We start from the raw sequence: 14,593 nt of genomic DNA, 5'->3' as shown, positions 1-14,593 counted from the left end.
ATAAATCAATACTATATTACTTACCATTATACAACAACAGTACAATAAGGTTCTAAGGGAATCGAGGTTTGAAATTAATAATTGAAATAGTTTGAATCGAGTAATACTTGTTCTGTAGGTATTTTCTTTTGTAAGACCAAACAATAGGCCCGAATCAATAAGTTTATTAACATTGTATTTCAATTGTAAAGTTAGGAAATGAAGAAAGGCGTTGTGATGCTCAAACTGTGCTGTATAAACTTACCTTTTCAATTATTACGTGAGAATTGCAAAAATCATCACAGGTATTAAGTATTTAGTAAAAACGCCAGTCCGTATAAGCTAGACATAGAGATGTTAACATTTTACCAGTCGTGATAAAATTTTGCAGAAAAGTGTGTGTGAATGTTGTGTCGATTAGAAAATAAAGATCATAAAAATTAATAGATTTGCTTTGTGACAAGAATCAGTGCGTTGTTATGACGTCATATATTTACAAGTGACGTGTGTGCTACGAGTGTTACACACTAAGCTACTTCTAACTACAGCTATGCAGAAGCGAAGCCAATCGCCATATGAGTCTAATTGACTTACTGTTTCCACAACCGTCTCCTAACAGATGCAAGAAAGTAACAAAAAATAAAATTATAAAAACAATCATGACGGTGAAAATTTTGGTTTTATCTTTGCCGATCGTGTGAGGAAACAAAATGGATGACTCTGAATCGGGGGAATTTATTAGAATTTTGGATTACAGTTCTATATTTTACAAATATACAGCGTTCTGTCAGTATCAGGCCTCTACATTTAACAATTTAATTAATGAAATATAAGTTAATTTTATTTACATTCCAAATCCATAACTGATCTGGCGTTAATAACTAGTATGACTGTGGTATGACTCTATGTACTTTATTCTCTCTCTATAAATAAAATTAAAATACTACTGAAAGTTATGTCTTTGTTATTTTACCTCTATCATGTAGACATAACATCTATGAAAGTTTAACAATTGACAGCGCCTGAGTTTACGTCACCTTGACAGTTCTGACAGAAACGCTGTAACCTACAGAGTAGTCTAGCCTGGGACTTCATGAGGATGGGTCAATCGAATATAAAATGGCACAGCACACATGCTTCGATCGTGGCATGATGGTCAGTATGGCACTATGCTTACTCCAGTGAATCCTAGCTTGAGCTTGTGTGTAGTTTATATCCATTTCTGTAATTCTACATTATTTTTACAATCATATCAATATCTTATTCAACAATTAAAAAAAACTTCTTATCAAGTTTTTTTCAGACTAATTTGAAAGTATTTTTATCATCAATTTGAGAAATAAACTTAACAGTCCTAGAGACTGTACTGTACTGTATTTGTAATCATCATCTCTTGACACTAAAATACAGAAATTAAAATACCTGAAATCAAATTAAGAACCTAAAATAATTATGATGAGTAAGTCAATAAAATCTCAGCCTAACTTTCAATTGTTTCGTATATTTAATGTATAATGAAGTATTACATCACGTACCTTCTAGTATTGGCCGTCCGGCGCGTGCCAGCGGAAGTGGTGCGCGGACGCAGGCTTTGAAGGTCGGCGGGCATTTCGCGCACTTCCGGTAGGAAAGCGTCATCCGTCGTCGAGGGCACTGACGAAAGTAACCTCTTTATATCTAAGAACAAAAGGGAAGTCGAAGCACAGATAAACTAAAATTGCAGTTGAAAATAAATAGAGCACAGAAAAGCTAAGTAATATTTCAAAATGCAAACAATAAATAAGTAGAGGTCAGCGAATTTTCCAAAGGTTTGAATAAAAATTCTGCGACATAAATTCGTGTAATAATAGACACTATATTGTGAAATATTTTTTCTAAACTCTGCAGCAAGTCAAAAAACCTTCTCCGATCCGAAATAACACCATTTAGTATGAGAGCAACATCCTCGTGTATTGAATTACTTTATTATGAAAGAGTAATTCGTTTTTATTTTCAGCACCTTAATCACACTCGGATCAGTGTGCTTACCATGAGTTTACGTTAGGTGTGCTCGCTAGCGACTGCGTAAAAAAATGACATTTAAATGTATGACATATTGTGCAGCGCCTCTAGCGGCTACTTTCAAGAAATAAAATCTTCATAGAATTTTTTGACGTATTCGCTAGCGAGCTCACCTAACGTAAACTCATGGTAAGCACACAGGGGTGTTTTTTACATGCTGTACAAAGACATAGGAAATATAATAGGTGTATATTCAAATGGGTTGTTTACCTTTCTTCTCATCGCTGGGCTCTGTCCTGTTGCTATCGGAAGACCTCTGCCTCGCCGGAGTGACAGGGGGAGGGGGGCGCACAATCGGTATGACTGTGACGTCAGGCCCCGCCACGCTGCCGCCTGATGACGTGGAAATGGAGTCCGCTTCGGGCTCCTTCTCCACTGCCACTTCTGGCGCTGAGTGAGGCAGCTCGTCCTAACCAAAGATTAAATACTTAGCTGATGAAAAATTAAGTGTAGACTTGATGCTCGTATGATTTGGAAAACGTTCGGTGTAAAATCATGCTCGAAATTATGTGAGAATGTGTTAAAACATTTAAAAAAACAGCAGGCAAAGTAATGCAACTATAAAATTGAGTAATTAATACACTAAAACAAAAGAGTTTCGTGAAAAAAAAATGAAAACACAGAAGTTAAAATGGTGTCAAAAAAGAATAAAACAAGTGAGAATGTTCTACTTACGAGTACACTGAAGTAGACCTTTCCACATAAAATTGCAAAAATGAAAAGATATTGGTCTGCAAGCTTGTTAATTAATAAAAACTGTTAAAATAATTATTATGGTCTGTTTGATTGAAAAAAAAAACTGTGTAACAAAGAAATTGAAATATTTGAAGCAATAAAAATAAAACAATCAAAACACTTGTAATAACAAAATAAATCAGTAGGTACTTTTTCCTTCTGCTGCTTGCAAAATCATCACAAAAGGAGTTAATGCTACCGCAGATAAAGTGGAAAGGTCTGCCTTTTGATTTTACGAACAAATCAACAACATTTAGTTAAGTTTAGTAGTTAAGTGCTGCCTCGGACGACACAGAGCGCTTAAATATTTAGTCTTTACTTTAGCTAATTGGCGTTAAACAACTTTTGTCTTGTTAACCGCAACAGCGTTGTTTAGATAAGTTATTTATATTGTAAAATGGCTACTTTTTAAACTACGCGTTTCACTGCCCATTTGGTAAGAATGGAAAATAGCAAAAGCAATAATAAAAGAGGCTTGTTATAATCTTTTACATGCTAAGATGCTTTACTAGAGATGTTAGGCTGAGTTGACCTCACACACACACACAATCACCTTAATTTAACAGTAACTATAACCGGTATTTTTTGTCGTTTGTTAAAGATAAATAAGATGGTGCCCAGCCTTAGTTGTCTGAAACATGAAAACAGCCAGTGTTATTGGCTAAGAAATTCTGTATTTCTATGCAATTTTTGCTTTATCTCAAATAGTTAAATTTTATCCAAAAACTGGATCAAATATAACTTTTGAATCGATAGACAGGTGAAGCTAACTAAAGCATGTAATGAAACTGTTATTGTAGTTGTAACCTACATTCAGGTGGAAACTTTTATAATTCATTGTTATGAGGGGCAATGCTCCATATTTCCATGCATTAAAAAAAGATAAAACACGGTTTTAAATCTACGTAAATGGTAGGTTGCTATTACCATTATAACTAAGTTAGCCATTGCATTAGTGTTGTACAAGTAGGTAGATACCGATCATATCAATATCGGTAAACTGGTCAAAGCAGAAGGAGAAATGGCAATTCTTGTATTAAGTGTTCTTTTGAACAGAATATACAGAATATCTTGTCTACAAGTAGTATAGAATTTGACTTTGAACATCAAAATACATTTTTACTTGCTTCATGTTAGCTTATGAAAAAAAAATGCAATTCAAGTAAAATTATTACATGCTTTTACCAGAGTCTGCACTCTGCATTAAATTGCAGAATAAAAGCAATCATTTGCTTTCATGTTTGCGTTTAGCAAACGAAACCAAACAGTTTAATGTAAATTGAAATTCAGTCAGTAAATTAAATATGATGTTTGCGTACCTACAATAACAGAACAACGAAAGTGTTATTGAAATTCATCCCTTGTGTGAAATGTTTTCATAGCATGAATTTCAGCAAACAAACAGCATTTTGGTTATTAATTGATGTTTAGTTAGCAACAGAGAAGTACTGGAGGTACTTTACAAAACACCTGGTTATTCCAAAAATAATTAATATTGACTTTCAGTAATTAGGTACTTTAATTTGCTGAATTGATCCAAATTGCGGCTAAAATATTCTACAATTACACAGTCATGTGTTTTTTTTTTTACTTCATAGATTGGATATGCTTAATCTAGATTATAAAAGCATGTAAATAATAGAAAGCAGCTAATTAAGCAGTTTCAGATACATGCTGTAAAACGACACTGAGAATTCGATTCAAACTCGTCCATAGACTTGTTTGTAATAAAGTTTAATTTTAAAAACTCAACTAATTTTAATTTATGGTAGACTTTGAGTTAAGTTTCGAGCTTCGTTTCATAAACAGACCTCAGCATAGTCCCAAGCATCTAATAATTCCTATTCACAGGCATCTATAGTCCCGTACAGTTCAAAGCATCAGATTCTAAAGAAAGTTCAAATAACAGGCATCTATTATAGTCTCGTACTCTCTCAGTACAGCCACAAGCATCTAACGAAAGTCCTAATCACAGGCATAGAGTCCGGGCAGTGAAACGCAGAGGTAATAAGTGCTTACGTCGGAGGGCTGCGAGGCTTGCTCGTCCTCCTCTTGCACGGGGCGCACGGCGAAACGCGCGGCGCCGGTGTCGCTGTCTGACAGCACCTGCCGCGACCACTCACGTCACACACAGCGGGGTGGTTTGGCTTTGGAGGGGCGAGGTATCGAGTGATAGGTATTGAAAAAGTGACGAGAGATATCTCAACAGTGATACCTCTTGTATTGCAAAAATGACAAGAGGTATCACAAAAGTGACGAGAGGTATCACAAAAGTGACGAGAGGTATCGCAAAAGTGACGAGAGGTATCGCAAAAGTGGCGAGAGGTATCGAAAAAGTGTTAAGAGGTATCCAAAACGTAACGAGAAGTCTCCAGAAAGTGTGCTATTTCAGCAGATACCTAGTTTTTAATTAAATTGTAATAGCATGGTTTTTTCATGAAAATGAGTTGAAATATTTGTTAAATTCTACACACTGAAAGAATTGAACATTTAATGTCTATATTTTATCGACAAACGAATAGTTATAACATTATTAGATAGGTACCACCAACTACCGGCATTCTTCATAACATTGGGGCTGAGTAAAAGTTGTGAGTTACAACACTAATACAAAATCTACAAAATTCGATTTCCCGCCTCCAACAATGCCAAATCACCAATTTACACAATAAGCACGAACAAAAGGCCAGATCTAAATACTTCAATCATTAAAACAGATTAGTACAAAGTTTCTACACATAAAAAACTAAGAACTTTGTTACTAGATAATTGTACAATAAACTAAAGTAGCATAAACTAATAAAAACCTTTAAGCCTCCAAAGACTTTCTCAAAAGTTGAATGAACTAAAATAAAAGTTCTGGCGTTTTGTTCTAACACAAAACATGGAATGAGAATGTAAATCGATACTCGGCGACAACAAAATACATCGACATCGATAAACATGCTGAAATGGTAACACAAAACGTTGCATTAGTAGACTCAGATGCATTCTTGGAAATATCGATATAATATGGAAACTTAACTAGGACACTTAACATCAATATTAAGTTCAAAAATAAAATATAAGAGCTAATAAGATAGGTTAGGTTAGGTTAGGTTGGGGTGCGATGGTGAGGGACCTCCACGTGGTGCATCCCGGGCAACGTCCGCGTTGTCTTTTCACGCGGGCGGCTGACTTCTCACCTGCGCGGCAGGTTGCGTCAATTCGGCGGGCCTGTCGGGCGACCCGTAACCCACAACGGAGTGGGCCGGGGGCTGTCGGGGCATTTGCCCGGGCCGCGATGCAGGGGACATCTCAGAAACCCCCCCAATCCCAAGGTCTACAGGGGCCGAGGGGACGCGTGGTCGTAGGGTGTACGGCCGCTACCCTGCTTGAGAGAGGGTGTGGGCAGCTGCGCCCGGAAGCAGTAAACTATGACATGGACACAAGGAAAACTAAACTACCCCAGGGAGGTACCGGCAAAGCCGGAGAATCCTCTGCCGCTACGGCGGTCACGGCCCACGTATCTGGGGGGGCCGCACCGTGTTCTGTGTCTTCGCCGGCGAATGCGCCGAAATCTTGCAAGGTCGAATTGACCAGCTTTGACCGAGGGCTTCGGAATATGTTCGGAGCTAAACCTAAAATCGACCAGATCGCTAAAAAGACAGTTGAGACTGCCGTGGATACAACCCGCGGTGTGACTCCTGTCCCAGAAAGTAACCCAGACTTGACGACAGCAAAGGTGGTGGTTGAGACTCCCCCGGTTCTACCCGGGGATCTGACTCCCACTACCCGCAGCCGCTCCCGGATCAATAGTGAGGACTCCGTCACTCGGGCTGCCACCAAGCGGCGGATCGAGGAATCGGAAGAGTCACAGTACTCGGATTTAGAAACCGATAATTCTGAAAGGGTTGATCGCTTCATTGAAAGATGCTTAGCAGCCGACACGGATGACTCTTGCATGTCGACTGAATCGGCTCCGTCAACAAAACACACAGCATCGTCACGTGGCGGCAAAAAACCCCGGGGCCGTGGTAGAGCTCAAACAAGCGGGGAATATATCGGCTTGAGACAGAAGTGGGCTGAAGAGAGGTTGCTTGCCAAGGAGCAACTTGAAGACTCCGAAGAATCAGCCATACGACTGACTAACAAAATGAAGACGGCGCGACTTCGCGCTCAGGATAAATCGTGCATACTTACTGCAGCAGAGCTTATGGAGACTATCCGCACAAGTGCTCAGGCGGTTTTCAAGTGCGCGGGAAAGTGCAGTAAGATCAGAGGCACTGAGCAGGGGGCCTTTAAGGAAGCCGCTTTGACTATCGAGGCAGCAATCACGGCACTGGCTGATCGGCCTCCTGATGAAGAAATTCACAGACTAAACGTTGCCAACTCCCTCCTTAAAAAGGAATTGGAGGAACTTCGTCAGGAGGTTCGCAACCTCAAAGAGGAAAGGAGCAAGGTCACCCCAGCCATCATCACTGCTCCTCCCCCCGTATGTTCTACACAGGCGGGTGATATGGAGAGGGAAATAATGATTCGCGTAGGAACTATGGTTGACGCCAAACTGCAAGGCATAGAGGAAAGACTCCTCCCAGAAAAGCGCCTTCGCCCATCTTTGGCAGCAGACAAAGCGAAAGTACTGGCCCCAGCCGAGGACTCAACCGCTCTCACCACGAAAAAACAAACCGGCCCAACCACACGGGCGTCGGCTAAAAGGGTTGCCCCAGCACCCTCCGTAAAGAGTGCACCTGCAAAAGCTGCAACAACCGCAGCCCCTCAGGCGCACACCAGTCAGAAGGAATCCTTGGTTGCCGAGCCTCTCGTAGCGACCGTGGAACTAGCGTCGCCTCCTAAAAGAGGCCGCGTTAGAAAGAAAGGTAAGGGCAAATCTCAACCTACCCCCATGCCTACCCGTCCAGAACCTCGCCCGCTTCCTCCACCCCCCGTGTCCATGGATGCTGAGTGGACGGAGGTTGTAAAGCGTGGTAAGGGTAAGAAGCAAGGAGGCCAAGCCACACTAACCAGCGCCAAACCGCCTAGCCAACAGAAGGCTGGGCCGGGCAGAGAGAAGGGCAAAGCCCGCAGGGTTCGTGTCCCGAGAACGGCCGCAATCTCGGTCGTGTTTACGCCGGAGGCCGCTCGTCAGGATCCACCTCGTGACTTCCAATGGTTTATGCACATTGCAAAGCAGCAGGTGGATCTCGCCCAACTGGGCATAATGGACGGCCTCCGCTTTAAGCCAGGTCAAACGGCAGCGAAGCTCCTCGTCCTTTCTGGTCCAGACGCGGAGGAGAAGGCGGATAGGCTGGCTGCTGCCCTCCGTGATGTCCCCGCTTTCACAGCGGAAATGGTCGCTATAAGGCGACCGATAAAGAGTGAAGACATCCGACTGTCCGGTTTGGATGAATCTATCGAACAGTCGGAACTCGCTACGGCTATTTCCATCAAAACTGGGTGCCCACTAGAACAGATTAAAGTGGGTAAAATAAGCGGAACCCGGGACACCCGCAGTGTCATCGCGCGGGTGCCGTCGAAAACGGCGAAACAGCTGGCAAGTCTACGTCGGCTACTTGTAGGATGGGCCTCGGTGCAAATTACGTTGCTAAAACCGAGACCTTTGAGGTGTGTGTCTTGTTGGGGCGATGGGCATGTTGCTCACAAATGCGCTGCCAACGTCAGCGACCGCAGTGCACTCTGCTTCCGATGCGGTCAGCCTGGGCACCAGAGGAAGGAGTGTCCCGCCAATGAACCCCGCTGTCTACTTTGCTCAGCGGTAGGAAAGGCAGCGGACCACACGCTGGGGACAAAAGATTGCCCTCAGCCGCAGCAGAAGTCGAAACCGGTGCTTTCTGGGCCCGGCCGAACGGCTAGCCTCATGGAGGTGGACGCGGGGGCGTCCGCTTCCTAACACTGAGGCCCGAAGTGCGCGCGGAGTCCCCGCGTGCTTTGGAGAGATGACCCCTTGAAGGGGTCTGTAGAGCGAGGCTGCGGCCGATGCGTGGGGGCAGGCATGCGAACGATTCACCGACTCGTACGCTGCCCCACTAAGCGCGACCAGAGGGACCCGACTGGTTTTTAGTGGGTAGGCCTTGCCCTTCAGGCGAGGAGAGTCCCACATAAGCCGGGGCCGGTGAGTATGCAGTTTCATGCATTTTCCAGTCGAAAAAAAAAAAAAAAAAAAAAAAAAAAAAAAAAAAAAAAAAAGGTTAGGTTAGGATTAGATCAAAATAAAGATTTCTTTGAAATTATTTTTTTCTTCTTGTTTCGTCTTTCAAAAGATGGTTAAACTACACAATTTAAATTAATTTCCAGTTAATTGTTTCACCTAATTACATGGCAGCAGATAATTTTAGACTTCCCGTGCCGTATATCAGCCAGTTTGGAAACTAATTGAGATTAATATCATCAAGACGACCCGTGAGGGATTATTGCGAACTTAGCGAGCATCTTGCCAGTCTATGATTGATGAATCGCCGATGATTCAACCGATTTAGAACTTTGCTGATTTACTCTGCAGCTATTAATTTGGAGCGACGATTATAATTTAATGATCGGAATTTGGATCGGGTGGAGCTGGGATAAACGACCCTACGCTTTAATCCAGCCCCCCAAGGATTCCATGGCATCTACTTAGAGTGACAGTTTCGATTGAGGCAGATAGTCAAGATATATTTGCATGTATAAACTATTCAAAAGTGCTTGCAAATATTATTATAATTTATCGGCTTCTAACATATTTTTCATCATTAATTCGCTCGGACAAAAATGTAAATTTCTTTTAGTGATCGTTAACACTGAATGGCTTATTTTGATTAAGGTAGTAGGTATTTATCAGTTATCTTTCACAACAGTACGAGCTCTGCTTAGTTTGGGGCAATTTACTTGGATCAAAATCTTAACAAGTCAAGAAAGAATCGACAAGAATCATAACTCTTACCTCAGACCGATCGCTGGCAGTTCTCAGCCGCGACCCCCCAGCCTGGAAAGTGGGGGGCGGCGGGCCTAACGTGTCTGTTGACCCTCGGTTCACCAGCGAAGGGTGGGTCGCCATGAACCGATGGATTACTGCTAGGTGGTTCATGGTCTGTTCCGCTACGTCTTCTAGCTTACGCAATCTGAACTCTACACTCTGAAAAATAAGGTTAAAGTAAGTTTGCGTGAAAGTTTAGACCTTTAAATAGCTTGATGATTTAGTTATCTTACCTGCATAGACTGTATTTGGCAATTAGCTTTTTGATTTAAGTCCTCCATTTTGGTCGTGATATGTTCTACCCTGTCTGTAGTGTTTCTTACTCTCTCTTCTATTGAATTAGATAATTTAACTTCCTGAAAAAAAAAAAACAACATTCATCACAGCATTTATGAAAGTAGATAATTATTTAAGGCGTCATTAGATTTCATCGAATTCTTAAAAGTCAGATAGGTTGATTTTGAATTTCAGCCTATCACGTCAGTGCCACCAAATACATATAGTTCATTACATGGTGGCCTAGGAATGTTACAAAAGTTTAAATGACCTTTCCTATAAACTTTAATATTGCGGCAAATAAAGGTGAACTTAATAGATTAATTTAACGATAGACAAATAGTTAACAAAACGATCTTCAGCAATGAGCGGACGAAAAAGAACAACTGTATTAAACGTAGTCACTTCGAATAAAAGCTAAGCTTCTATGACTAAATTCGACTAGCAAAATACTAGTAAAACTTACTTGTTCCCTAAAATACCCCTCAACGCACTCCTCCTCGAAGTCATACAGCCGTTCCATGTCCTCCTTCTCCAAGAACAGCTTCAGTCCATTGTCGTACTGGAAGCGTTTGTGCGACACGTTCCTCGTCACCCACTTGCATGTAGCGTAGATGTGGCAAAAGATGATGATCGGTGGTGGCAGCACTGGCTTCTGTTCGTACTCCATCACCACAGTGAATCGTTGGAACATCCACACCTGTGGAGTGGTGGGTGAAGATGGTGATACTTGTATTGGTGATACACGACGTTATTGTTATAGAGTTAGGACTGAGTCATACCACGATGGTAATCGCATCGACACATTGAATAAGGACAATCATACTCATTTAATCTAAAAATCTACGCCCTTATTACACTGAGGGCTATAAAGAACCCTGTCCATTACTCATGCAAATGTACAAAAATAAATGTTTTTTTTTGGAAATATCCATTAGATCGATTAGTTCGTATGAATTTGTTACCAAAATATGGTATCCTCGTGAGAAATCCTTAAAGAATTCTTAACATGCCAGATTTATAGTGCACCTACTGGGCACTCCCAGTAGGTACCCTAAGTCCTTAGGCCTTAATACGGAAGTAGAAATATATTTATGTAATAGCTGTCTTTTCTAAGGTAAATTAATTGCTATAACTTGCGCTTTGTACTAAAATTTTCAATACCTAATAAAGTTTGCAAACTAAAAAGGTAAACAAACCTAAACAAAAGAGAAAATAATAAAAAGAAAATTTTACTTACAACATCCAACTAGCATAGCTTGCAATTAAAAATAATATTTTACCTTGAGTCACCAAGAAAATAGCGAGTCAAACTTTGTAATTAGACAAAAAGAAAATACAAGATAATAAGAGACACCAAATGAAACGAATAACAAGTTGACTCACTATTTTACAACGCGACTGACAGTCATGCAATGTTGGTCTAATCAGAATCGGACAAGATCTCACAAAGGAAGGAAGAAACTATTTTTTGAGAGCTATAAATGATTTTTTGGCTAATTGCGTAAGTAGATTCAAAAGTTTGCCCAAAGGAAGTATGGGACTATTCCCACCTCTAGTACCCACCACTGCAACTCCAGTGTAGCCGGGATCTACAGCTTGACCGCCAATAAAAACCCAACCAGTGAAGGCAAGTTAAGTAGTCGCCAGAGAAAGCTATATTCTGTCATAGGAACCGCAACGAAATTAATCAGAAGAACATAGGAGGTCGAAGCTTTAAAGGACACCTGTAGATCTAGTCCGATTCCGACCACCCAAAAACAAAAAAAAAACAAAAGAAAAAAGCAAAAACCTGATGCGAGACTTCATTGACTTCGTTAAATATGTTATTGAACACGGCAATTAGCAGGTTTATGAGCAGTATATTGGCGACGAGGAGGTATATCGTCATCGCGATTGGGGTGATCCAGCGGCCGGTGACGCATTTGTGGTCGTTGACCTCCAGCCCGCAGTCGGGGTCGATGTCCGGAGCGAATACTTCCCCGTACAACATGAAGTAGGGCTGGAAGAACACCTAGGGGAAGGAAAAAGTAAAGGTAAAAGGGGGTAATAACTAAAAGGACGCTACCCGTATGTTAACCCTTAGCAGTTACAACCTTTTTTTTTAACTATTCCTTTGGCATTAGGACCAAAACAACAATTTGAACCTGTTTTGATTGTTAAAGGGTTAAAGCCTTATTTTCTTACTCAAGTGACTTTGAGTCAAGGAAGATAATGAAGCTAGAAAAGCTTGTCATTTGCCTTAACTGTCCTCTTCTCAGTAACTAAAGGTATTAACATACGGGTGCTGAAACTTATTCACAAACCAAATAAAATACTGAAAATCACGCAATTTTCTAATATTGCGTGTTTATCAGTAGGTTTTAAATAAAGATTAATATCAAAGGGAAAGGAAGAAAGGTGGATGGCTGGGATTTTTAGACTAGATATTTACCTAAAATATAAATAGAACTAAAAAACTAAAAATCTACAATACTATTATCTACTATAGCATCTACCTACCATGAAGTGATCAACAAACTAATTACAAATAGTTTTTTTTCTGGGTTTAGTCATTCCCATTTTACCCGTTTGTCTCCATTCACCAAATACCGTAATCAAATCTCGCAACAGGGCTACAACAACGAAACAAGCAAACAAAATCGATTGCACGAGTACTATAACATCAGCAAACCTGATGCGACACTCCGTTGACTTCAATGAAAATGTTATTGAACACCGCTATGAGTAGATTAACTAGTAAGATGTTGGCAATGAGCAGGTACACGCTCATGACCACCGGTGGGACCCAGTGGCCCACGCGGCACTCTTCCAGCCCTGGCAGGCCGCATGGAGGGGCCATCTGTTCCGCGAACACCTCTCCGTACAGCATGAAATACGGTTGGAAGAACACCTGCAAATGTTAGTACATGGAGAATGGCCTAGATTTTGTTAGTTGGGAATTAGTTTTCAAAGTAAATAAGTGTTGTTTGATTTCTAGAACAACATGTGATCGGCGAAAATAACCTTTAGCGTTGTATATTCATGACTTATATTTCTTTGCGCCATATCCTCGTTCAAACACAAAGAGAACAATGAAATAACAAAATCTTTTTTTGTTTTTATATGCCTAACAATAACGCTTTGCCCTAATTAAAATGAATTTGATGATACGCAATTTACCCATATTAAGTAAATGAATTGATTATTGAGACATTCGCATTTGAAAATGAAATACATATAACATGTTATGGGACACTGTTATTGTATTTGAGACACACATTTAAAGGAACCGTCAGCAATTTCTGACTGATGTTACTCCTCGCGCTTAAATTCGTTCTACATTTAACACCCCAATAATTTTGAATGTTAATGAGCAAATCGCCGCCCACTCATCATAATCTTAATGAGAATCGTATTATATTCCAAGTTTATTAATTTCTGTAACTTTAGAAATGACTGACTTGATCAGTGTGCCTACCATGAGTTTACGTTAGGTGTGCTCGCTAGCGACTGCGTAAAAAAATGACATTTAAATGTATGACATATTGTGCAGCGCCCCTAGTGGCTACTTTCAAGAAATAAAATCTTCATAGAATTTTTTGACGTATTCGCTAGCGAGCTCACCTAACGTAAACTCATGGTAGGCACACAGAAGATATCGTCTTATAATGTGTTCTTGGATTGAATGAAACCTTATTAGTTAAGTTTAAGAGAATTTACGGCGAATTGCGCTATAAATACACTATGCTCTTACAACGAAATAAACCCATCAAGTGAGTAGGTACACTACTTTGGTTGAAATAATTTAGTAAATATAATAAGTATGAGGATACTTTTCTCTGAACGAATGTTATTTTACCGAATTCTCTGAATTTAGTCTGTGTTATGAAATTATACTCATTTGTGTATTATGAATCTTATCTCCAGAATAGATTGAGTCGGTCTAAATATTGTATTCAACGAATCTAGGCATGACATTATATCGAGTGTTGAGTTCGTTTCTTAATGCAGGCTTTAAATTAACAGATCCTAGAAGTGCCAATTTGTCATAAAAGACTTAGGTCGTAGTGTTTGAAGAAGAAATCGACATTTAGCTAATTTCAATCATCATCAACTTTATTAGTGTGTCCTCATCATGAAGTTAAAAACCAATTAAAAAATATTCAACATTTCCTATTCAGACGGCTAACGTATGATGTATATCCTCAGTACTTATCCTAAGAATAAACAGATTTATCACAAATTTTCTTACCTCTCTTATCAAATACCAACTGGCTTCTTTGTCGGGGTAGAGGATGGCCTGCCTCGCCACCCCGAAAGACATCAGCACCACCAGCAATAGCACCACGAAGTATATCATGTTCTTCACCATCTTACCCATCATTGTGACTAGAGGACCTGGGGCGGAGAAAAAGGTAGCATTTGAAAAAGTTCTTTGCGCACAAGATATTCTACTTAATACTGGTAGGGAGGAGAATTTCTGATATTTTTTAAAATAATATTTCATGTTTCTAAAAATCTCATTAAAAGCAACCTAGCAGCAGTAGCAGTATGGGAGCGGCACGGGAAGGTGTTTTTGTAATGTCAAACGTCAGCGCGACTTCAGAT

General features: G+C 40.4%; 2 protein-coding genes across 11 annotated transcripts in view; both read right to left on the bottom strand.

Annotated features, from left to right (window-relative positions):
• LOC114358222 (transient receptor potential cation channel trpm-like) overlaps positions 1-14,593 on the bottom strand; it is a 60,379-nt gene that overhangs the window by 20,181 nt on the left and 25,605 nt on the right. For 6 of the 10 annotated variants that reach the window (XR_003656367.1, XM_028312110.1, XM_028312144.1 and 3 more), the window contains 8 exons: positions 14,238-14,383; positions 11,796-12,017; positions 10,470-10,703; positions 9,961-10,083; positions 9,695-9,886; positions 4,795-4,881; positions 2,251-2,449; positions 1,515-1,656 (listed from right to left, as the gene is read on the bottom strand). Coding sequence is in view for 9 of the 10 variants with exons in the window: in XM_028312110.1 (XP_028167911.1) it covers positions 1,515-1,656; positions 2,251-2,449; positions 4,795-4,881; positions 9,695-9,886; positions 9,961-10,083; positions 10,470-10,703; positions 11,796-12,017; positions 14,238-14,383 (1,345 nt within the window). In the remaining variant the exon portion in view is untranslated. The remainder of the gene's footprint in view (positions 1-1,514; positions 1,657-2,250; positions 2,450-4,794; positions 4,882-9,694; positions 9,887-9,960; positions 10,084-10,469; positions 10,704-11,795; positions 12,018-14,237; positions 14,384-14,593) is intronic. The other 4 variants (XM_028312127.1, XM_028312135.1, XM_028312151.1 and 1 more) reach the window with 3 other exon arrangements.
• On the bottom strand, positions 12,560-13,130 carry LOC114358274 (transient receptor potential cation channel trpm-like). The gene has a single exon (XM_028312192.1). It carries the CDS (start codon positions 12,873-12,875, stop codon positions 12,669-12,671), a length of 207 nt encoding a protein of 68 aa, XP_028167993.1. The 5' UTR covers positions 12,876-13,130; the 3' UTR covers positions 12,560-12,668.

This window comes from Ostrinia furnacalis, unplaced genomic scaffold (genome assembly GCF_004193835.3).
Source record: "Ostrinia furnacalis isolate ACB-3 unplaced genomic scaffold, ASM419383v2 OfSCF0283, whole genome shotgun sequence".
NCBI classification, from domain to species: domain Eukaryota; kingdom Metazoa; phylum Arthropoda; class Insecta; order Lepidoptera; family Crambidae; genus Ostrinia; species Ostrinia furnacalis.
This window is presented reverse-complemented; position numbering and strand designations above follow the sequence as displayed.

What these genes read in the sequence shown, in the direction of transcription:
- LOC114358274 (XM_028312192.1), bottom strand. Translation starts at nt 12,875, where the DNA reads ATGCTGTACGGAGAGGTGTTCGCGGAACAGATGGCCCCTCCATGCGGC.